General features: G+C 33.6%; 1 protein-coding gene across 1 annotated transcript; it reads right to left on the bottom strand.

Annotated features, from left to right (window-relative positions):
• Positions 1–2,885: 2,885 nt before the first annotated feature.
• Positions 2,886–6,015, bottom strand: LOC142522099 (protein NRT1/ PTR FAMILY 7.1-like). The gene is made up of 6 exons (XM_075625258.1): positions 5,890–6,015; positions 5,139–5,198; positions 4,922–5,057; positions 4,622–4,839; positions 3,983–4,542; positions 2,886–3,851 (listed from the first exon to the last, which is right to left on the bottom strand). Exons 2-6 carry the CDS (start codon positions 5,154–5,156, stop codon positions 2,981–2,983), a joined length of 1,803 nt encoding a protein of 600 aa, XP_075481373.1. The 5' UTR covers positions 5,157–5,198; positions 5,890–6,015; the 3' UTR covers positions 2,886–2,980.
• Between the last annotated feature and the right edge of the window lie 3,080 nt (positions 6,016–9,095).

Genomic DNA, 9,095 nt, shown 5'->3' with positions numbered 1-9,095 from the left:
TGCGCGGATGGCATCTCCCTCGCACATATTTCGCGTCTTTTCTCGTCTTTCCCGGTCTGATTCATTCCGTCTATAATCACATCAATTAATCACTAAATCATTTCGGATTAACAGGATAAATTTCTCGGGCCTTACAAAGTTAGTCTCTTAAAAGTTTGTCTCGAGTTAAGGATTAAGTGTTGGCTCTATATACTCTTCAAATAATACTATCACCATTCACCAACCATTGCTTTTTCTGAAAGCAATAGCTTTTTTAAAATTTTGATTCCTAGTTGCCCTGCTTTTTTTGTTAGGAGGTTATGAAAGCAAAGTTGGTTTTTTTTAGTAGGTCTCTTGTGAGACGGTCTCACAAATCTTTATTTGTAAAACGGGTCAACCCTACAAATATTCACAATAAAAAGTAATATCATCAGTATAAAAAGTAATATTTTTTCATGGATGACCTAAATAAGATATCTGTCTCACAAAATACGACCCGTGAGACCGTCTCACACAAGTTTTTGCATTTTTTTACCATTAATTATACTAAGAATTTCTTTAAAAAGTTAGTTTTTAGAAAGATGTTTTTTTTTATTTTTCGACCTATATATTTTTCTCGATGTTCTCGAACATATATATATATGATTATATATATATATGATTATATTCGACATAATTTTTTGATTTTTCGACTTATATATCTTTCTCTATATTTTTCGACTTAGTGATTTTGACACACATTACGTGCTTGTACAATATTTTTTTTGTAATTAAATTTATTTATATTGAATGAAATAATGAATTTAAAAGAAAAGCAAAAAAAAAAAAATGAGACATGTGATTTATTGTGAAAAGAAAGTCATATTTAAGATTTTTTTTACCATCTAATAAAACGATTGCCTCTTGGTACGTAGCAGAGAAAGTGGCATAAATTGCAGCAAAGTATATTTGAAAAATTGCATTGGAGACTCGGAGAAGTTTAAGTTTATCTTTTTTCCTTATTTTTCAAATTCGGAGTAAAAAGACAGCCCATTGGAAGACTATTTACATAAAAAAATTTAACCACCTAAAGGAATGAACTAAATCACCAAATTATAATGTAATGAAGTTGTTTCAAATATTATTTGTAAAGCTTTACATTTCAAAAGATTCACTAAACTGTACGTTCGTATGGTTTGTGTTATATCCAAAACAACATGGATAAGGAGACTAGGATAAATTGGTTTTCTCCATTTTAATTAAACGATTGATTCCTTATAGATTCCAAAAATTTACACTTATTGTTGAATAAGCAAGTGAGTTGTCATGTAAAGTTTTTCTAAAAAAAAATCTCAATAAATACTCGTAAACTCCTTGTATTTTCACCATGGCAAGATCTATGTTCATCACTCTCTGTTTATACTTCTACAACACCTTTAATATTTTCACACATTGGTATACTTTTTTTTTGTTTAACATTAATATTCCTTGTAAAAATTATAATTAAGAATGTTACTTTTATGTGAAAATTCTTTTGATATCTTTATGTTCATTTTCAAGCGAAGGATTGCAAGTTTGAGGAAATGGTGATCTTGGATGCATTCGCTGATCACATAAATTAATTTATTTTTTGCTTTGATAATGCCTCCATAAGAGCATGACCCGGGATATTAAATCGATAACCCAAATCAGGGTCAATCTGCAGAAATAATTCATCAGAAGCCTGACAGATGAATGCCCAGGGCATATATCTTCTCTCCGAGCTACCAAGTGCCCGGGGTCTCATATAAGTTCCCGGGAGGTTTTCTACCCGGGTTACCTCGAGAAGCGCATCTCACTGGAATGCATCAGTATGAGCTACCTTATGCTTGACAATCATTATTGTCAGAACCACATGTGTTGGCGTGTCAGAGCATCTTGTCAGAATAGGGTATGGGCAGCTATCTTGCTATCATTAGTAAGTGGGTACTGAAAACAAGGTAATCACGGGTTCTCTTTTGGAATACACACATTCTGGAATTTTGTATCTTCGATCACTCACATATATCCTCACATATATTGTCATTTTCCTTCATCTTCAACCTGCTGACTTAAACATCGGAGTGGCTACGCCTGACACCTCTTCGGCGCCCTTTCACGAGTTCATCTTCTTGTTTGCAGATTACGTTTGAAGCCATAGCCCTTACTCATTTTCCTAATCAAAAACTCTTATCAGATCCAGTAGATTGCTCCGACCCTACTCACCCTATTTACCGAGATATCATCATCATTCTATAGCCAAAGTTTGGCATTAATTTATACATGATGCCAACTATATTAAAATATATGCCTTCAACTTATAATATCATGTTTAGGTATTGATTTTTCCTCTTATTTAACCTGATTTTCATTAAAATAACCTTTATAGATGGATTGTTGTCACTTGTCGTAATTTCTACGAAAATTTTGATTGATCTCCATTTAAAAAGAAAAAGAAAGAATAAATCAAAACTATTTTCACTTGCTAATTGATATATATAGATCCTATGCATCTTAATTCCTAACAAAAATATTAAGGCACAACAAAATATGTAATTATATATGTGTATTTAATTTCTCAATCTTAATCAATTGCAAGTGATGTGAACAACATCGCGCGAAGCATATCATAAAATCAATCTTTCTTTGAGACTAGGTTTGCTCTTTTATGACATGTTAAGACTAGATCAAGATGAGATTAGTCCTAATTGCACGCACGATGCACATCATTTTTTTGGTTTGTTTTTATTGGGTATTTTATTTTTGTTATCTTCAATCTTCATGGTTTGAATTTGAATAAAATGTTTTTAATAGCTTAAATTAATTAGAGATAATTATTTTTATTACAAAAAAACCTAATTGCACGCACAATTAATGACGGAATTATTTTTCGAAGTCATTAATAAATTTTATCATATTTAAAAAAGAGAAACTAATTAATTAAAATTATTATAAAATCAATGTAAAATTTAGAATCATACGGATTAATCATCCCTATAATTACTCAAACTTTATTCACAACTTCATCCTTGAAATTCAACTTCCCCTCTTGTTCATCAAAACCAGCAGCACTTGCCTCAAGATCCACGCATTTATACCACTTGGCGCACATCACATAAACCATAAAATCCACAACAGTTAGCGCTGCAATCAGAAAATAAAACTTGTCCATATGCCCCGTGTTCAAATCCTCTGGAATCCAACCAGGCTTGTTATCTTTTGCAGTGATTCCCATTACCATGTTCACCAGCATGCTGCTCACGAAGTTCCCTAACGAAATCGACGCCATGCACAGAGAGCTCCCGAAGCTCTTGATCCCGTCCGGGGCCTGCCCGTTAAAGAATTCCAGCTGCCCCACGTACATAAAAACTTCCGAGGCCCCGACTAGAACGTATTGCGGAATCTGCCAGAATATGTGCATTGAGCTGATATGCTCTCCGGGTATCACTTGTTTGAGCCTGCCGAGTTCTGTTAAGCCTGCAGCGACCATGGCTAGCATGCCGATCACGAGTCCTACACCCATGCGCTGGAGCTCGGTTAGGCCTTTGGGGTTTCCGCTCAGTCTGCCGGCCAAAGGGACCAGGATGTGGCTGTATATTCCTGTGCAGACGAGCACGCTGCAGATGTCGAAAGCCGACATGCTGGCTGCAGGGAGGTGGAATTTTCCGATTTGGGAGTTCATAACTGCACCTTGCTCGACGAATAGTGAGGCCATTTGCGTGAAGATTACCGAGTATATGATCGTGCAGAGCCATATTGGTAGCATTCGGAAGATGCATTTGGCTTCCTCGATTTGTGTTACCGTACAGAGGCGCCAGGGGTCAGCAGGGCCCAAGCGATCTTCTTCTGTCTCTATTGCTGCCCTATCAAGACACCTGAAAAAATGATGTTTTATAAAACTTTTAAGTTCTAGAGGTACAAAATGATTCTAGCCAACAAGAATATGAGTGTTTGAAAAATCTTAGTGAGATCAGGTTAAACAATTTTGGCCATCGATGACGCTTACGCAAAATCATCGGTGTGACAAATTTTTCGACTTCCTTTGATGCTAGATTCAGTCCCTTGAACCTCATATAAAGCCTCGCCTTCTCTAAGAGTAGCATTCCATTTCTTTGTTGCAGCAACCAAGACTTGCATAACTCGCGGTATCGGGTTCCCACACGGCTCGACATTCCGGTAACAAGGCGAACCTAGAAGAAATCCTGCCAGTGCCAAAACGGCTGAAGCCGTAGCCGCCCAGAAACCAAGTGTCCACATCCCAGTATCCTCGTAATACACTAATACAGTGTTTGAAAACAGAGAGCCGGTGTTGAGAGCAAAGTAGAAGTAGCAAAAGAAAGAGGCTCTAGACTTTCTCTGTTTCGGGTTTGACTCATCAAATTGATCGGCTCCTAAGGTGGCTACTGTGGGCTGGTGGCCACCGTAACCAAATGCCACCATGTATATGGCCAAGTGGAATACAGCAGAACCGTATGTAACGGCCGGCACGCAGATTTGCTTGCCATCTCCACAGCCCTCAGGCTTTAGCAATAAAGTCCAGGATGACACGGATACAAGCACCAAACCCTGGAATTTCGAATTTTTTTAGATAAATCAAAACTTTTTTAATGAATTATTTTATTTCAATGATAATAATATATGTTACCACGACAAATATGCATTGAAAAATTGCACAGGTGAGGTAACGGCCCCAGTATGAATCGCTGAGAAATGCTCCTATTAAAGAGCACAAATAAACAGTGCCGGTCCATTTGCTGACATTATTTGCGGCAGAAGCATTGTCTTGTTCAAGAACTCGAGTTAAGAACAAGACCAAGTTAACCCCAACAGCAAAGAAAGCTAGAGTTGCGAGGCCTTGATTTACTGCACCACCGAAAGAGTCGAATTTATCGAAAAGATTAAGATAGTAGAAAAAGACGGCGGATTCGACGAAAAGGAAATTAACCTAGCAAAATAAATGCTGCGGCCCAGCCTCCTTTTGAAGTGTAATTGCTGATACATAGTTTATAACAACCAGCCTTTTTTCCATTATCTTCGCTATTTACGGGACACGACTCTTGAATATTTGGTGCTCCAGTTCCCTGAAAGATCAGAATATAAATTAATGATAACATGCACTTAAAATTTAGACAAAAAGATCATTGAAGGGATGTGGTTATAACCTTTAGTGCAGTTTCCATGATCAAGGCAAGGGAGTCAATTGGAGTGAATCGAAGATTTCTCTGTAATAATGGACATGAAATAATTATTAGATATACATGCAGTGTCAAATCCAAGATTATTAAGTTTTCAACAAATCAAAATATTCGGTCAGATGAATATATATGTTACATGGAGTTTTGTTGTGCCTTGAATGGGATTTACACAGTTTCATGAAGATGAAACCAATGTGTTTCTCATCTTTTATCTTCTTTCAAAGGAGCAACAAAACACATATACTGTTTGCATGTTTTACTCTATATGTATGTTATGTAACTCATATTTTAGGGAAAATAACCAATTTGATATGTTTTCTGTTTTCATCATCCGACTTGTCGTTGTTAGACTTATTCCTGTAAATTTTGCTTTTTTGGTTTTAGTTTCTGACGAAGAAAGCAATTAACTTGCATAAAAAAACTGTATTCTTGAAAATTGAAACCCCAAAATAATAATGAAAAAAACCAAAACATCAATGTATTTATTTTGAAGGATATTTCAAGTAACACCTCAACATATCAAAGTAATTATTCTGCAACTCTTGCCTAATAATATATATATTTAGCATAAGTACTAGCAGTCAAATATAATACAAATTTCATTCGTTTTCATACATCATAATCACTGTCCATGCACGGTTTTCTTATAATATATCCAACAAATATTTAATTTTTACAAATATATGGCATAAAAAAATTCGATATAAGATTGATTTACCTTTTCCTGAATTTGACGAGAGATAGAACAAGGAGCTCTGGTATGGTACCGGATTCGAGGGAAGGCGAAGATCTCACGTCGATGATCAACGGTGGTGATGTTGGCCGTAAAATCACTCCACTCAACACAAAGAATTCAAAACCAGTGATATTTGTTGTCATTTATGGTGCAAAAGAGAGAAAAAAAACTACTTTTTTTACTTAGCTAGTTGACGTAGACAAATTCTGAAACTTTAATCTTAAATGTACTGTTGAATCCAAGTATCTCAAAAAGTAGTCGAAGAGAAAGAACCCTTTCGTCTGGAACAAATTTCAGAGCAAATATATTTCTAACCAGAATATGAATGAATCTGTATAATAAGCTGGGTATTTTAAATAATTTTCAATATAACAAAATTCCTATCAAGCTCCTATCTTCACTCACTTTCTCAGGTTCCAGTTTGAATCTTTCAAACTCTTGGTGACACTTGGACTAGGACTTTACAAGAAATAGGGAATAACAAAGTTAAAAGAAAAAAAAAACTTTTATTTGAATTTATACATATGGAAAAATATGCAATAAATCGAATGAAATATATTTGTAAAGAGTAATTTTTAAATGTTTTATAAATACCATATTATCGTACAAGAATATAAAATTTTAATATTCCAAAACATCCGATTTCCCCCGAGGAATACATGAAAATGGATTATCTGTACTATTTTTACTGTATTGTGTTGAACAAACAACGTGTATTCTTCTCCCAGGTTCCCAAGATCTAATCAATATCTATCTTTGACTCATAAAATTCGGTGGTTTTCTCTGTTTGACTCATAAAATTTGTATCTCAATTTCTAGCTAGTTGATACAAAACCATGTCAATCTTATTCGAATTTAGATAAAGATTTGTTCAAATTTTATCAAAGTTCAAATTATTATCACTTATGACATAAAAATTTAAAAATAATTAAAATTGTCATATTTAAATAATTATTGGAATCGATCATTAGAAAGTAATATTAAAAGAACACTATATATATATTATTGAATCGATCATTAGAAAGTAATATTATATATATATATATATATATATAAGCAGTACTAATTTTAAAAATAATTACGCACAAATAAAGATAGTAATAGATGATACGCGCCACCACTCGGAGGCCATGTAATTGCAACCACTTCCATACTTTTAGCACTATTTAATTTAATTTATTTAATTAGTTTGTTTGTTCCGACAAGGATGTTGGTTTTAGCTTTTAGGTAGTGATTCCCCTTATTATTAGCATTATTTATTATTTTTACTGTGAGAACTCAAAATTTTGGGATTGTAATTTTTAAATATATATATTTATAAGAATTTATTTTGAGTTATGGTATTATTATAAAAATAATAAATTCAAAAATATTAAATAATAAATGATATTTTAAATTTTTAAGCCAATAAATATATGAAATTTGAAATCCAGTACAATAAATTTGAAATTTTCTTCCAATAATTGAAAAAAAATATTGCATACAAGACAGTTTTCTCAACAAGAAAGCTAGCAAATTTTCATTACAGTCTAGATATATTATGAATCTGTATAAAAAAACAGTCTATATTGAACCATCCAATCCAACATCAAATTTAAAATTTTGGTAATGTAACATGTATGGAAGAAGCATCTCGATAAATATGAAGGAAATATCCTTGAAATTATGGAAGAATTATCAATCCGATTATGGTATGATTTTTATTCACACACTTATAAATAAGAAGGCATATGCATTCAAAATTTATACCTTCCAAGCTCAAAATTTTGAGCTCCTCTCTCCCAAATTTTCGAGAATTTTTTCCACCGAGTTGATGTCAGAATCGAGTTAAAGGTTGCCAAGAGACCAAAAATCTTTCCAAGTTCTGAAATTTCGTCCCATCACTTCAGACCTCAGAATCCAATCTCAGCCGTTCAAAATATGTTTTCATATATTTTGAATAACATATCAGCCAAATCCAACAGTTAGTTTTTTGTTTATAGCTTTCGTAAGAAAACTGTTAAGATATTAGGCGGGAACAACATACCTATGGTTTTTTGTCCATAAGCAGGTTAAAACGACTTCCAAATCCAATCTCCACCGTTCATAAATTATTTGACGTACTTTTGAACGTATTGTAACGTACTTTTGAACGTACTGTAAAAGTTGAAGCCCGATCCATCTGTTCAATAATGCGCAAATAATTTTATATGGCAGCTAATTTTTCGATAGATGTGCGGCTGCGTTTTCGAAGTATCGGTTGTATAATTATTCTATGGTTTCCGAGTTCTTTATGTTTTCTTCCACTCTAATGTAAGTGGGTTTGTTATAAAACATGTTGCGTATGAATTTCGCTTTTGAAAGTTTCGGTCGAGCACCGTTATTCTGTTTTTACCCCTTCTTGATATGATTATCGTATATTTATGTTTTGGGCACTATGGAGATTCAACTGATTATGGGTGAGAATCCCAATATATATGATATGTTCATGGCCCTTACACGATGAGATTGTAACCGTTATATGGCCTCGTCCCCTTAGAAGAGTAAACATTAGGGACTGATATCATTAAATCATGGAAAGTAGAGAAATTTCAGTGCATTGACCAAAATTATGATAATGGTTATGAAGATGAAATGTTATGAGAATCATGTTATGCATGATATGATATGTGATTTTTGAAATTAATGTGTGTTTGTTATGTATGTGCTCGAATGACCCCTGCTTACTAAGTGACGACCATATCACTCACCCCTTACTCTATCTTCTCCAGATAAATAAGAAGAGAAAATCGAGGAAGATGAACAAGACCGATTTCGGGGCTGATAATAAGAAGAATCAAGAGTTTATTTTAGTTTTCGCTTAATAAGTTGTAAACGCTTCCGCATATTTTTATCGTTTTAAGAATCTTGTAAAGACCATCTTATCATTGATTATGAGTAATAAACTGGTTTTGGTTTATACTATATTACAAGGCTTGTTGTTTTCAATTGTATGATTGTAAAACAATGTCGGTGTCGACTAACCCTGGTCTCGGGACGTGACACTTCCCGTATGTTACCTTATTTTATTCGAAAAGTTAAGGATAAGATATATACGAGTAAATGTATATGAGATATTAAATCAATTTAGTTATTTAGAAAAATCAAATTTGATATTCAACCAAGTTTATATTTTTTATGGGAAAAACAAATAACATTCGGTTCATTTA

The sequence above is a fragment of the Primulina tabacum genome, chromosome 2, assembly GCF_025594145.1.
Source record: "Primulina tabacum isolate GXHZ01 chromosome 2, ASM2559414v2, whole genome shotgun sequence".
NCBI lineage: Eukaryota > Viridiplantae > Streptophyta > Magnoliopsida > Lamiales > Gesneriaceae > Primulina > Primulina tabacum.
The sequence above is the reverse complement of the archived record's forward strand: the minus strand, read 5'-3'. Positions and strand labels throughout refer to the sequence as shown.

Bases quoted from the DNA above. Each gene is read 5' to 3' on its own strand.
- LOC142522099 (XM_075625258.1), bottom strand. The intron at 4,543-4,621 runs GTAACATATATT...TCGAAATTCCAG, and splicing joins TTCAATGCATATTTGTCGTG to GGTTTGGTGCTTGTATCCGT. The intron at 3,852-3,982 runs GTAAGCGTCATC...TCATTTTTTCAG, and splicing joins TGTCACACCGATGATTTTGC to GTGTCTTGATAGGGCAGCAA.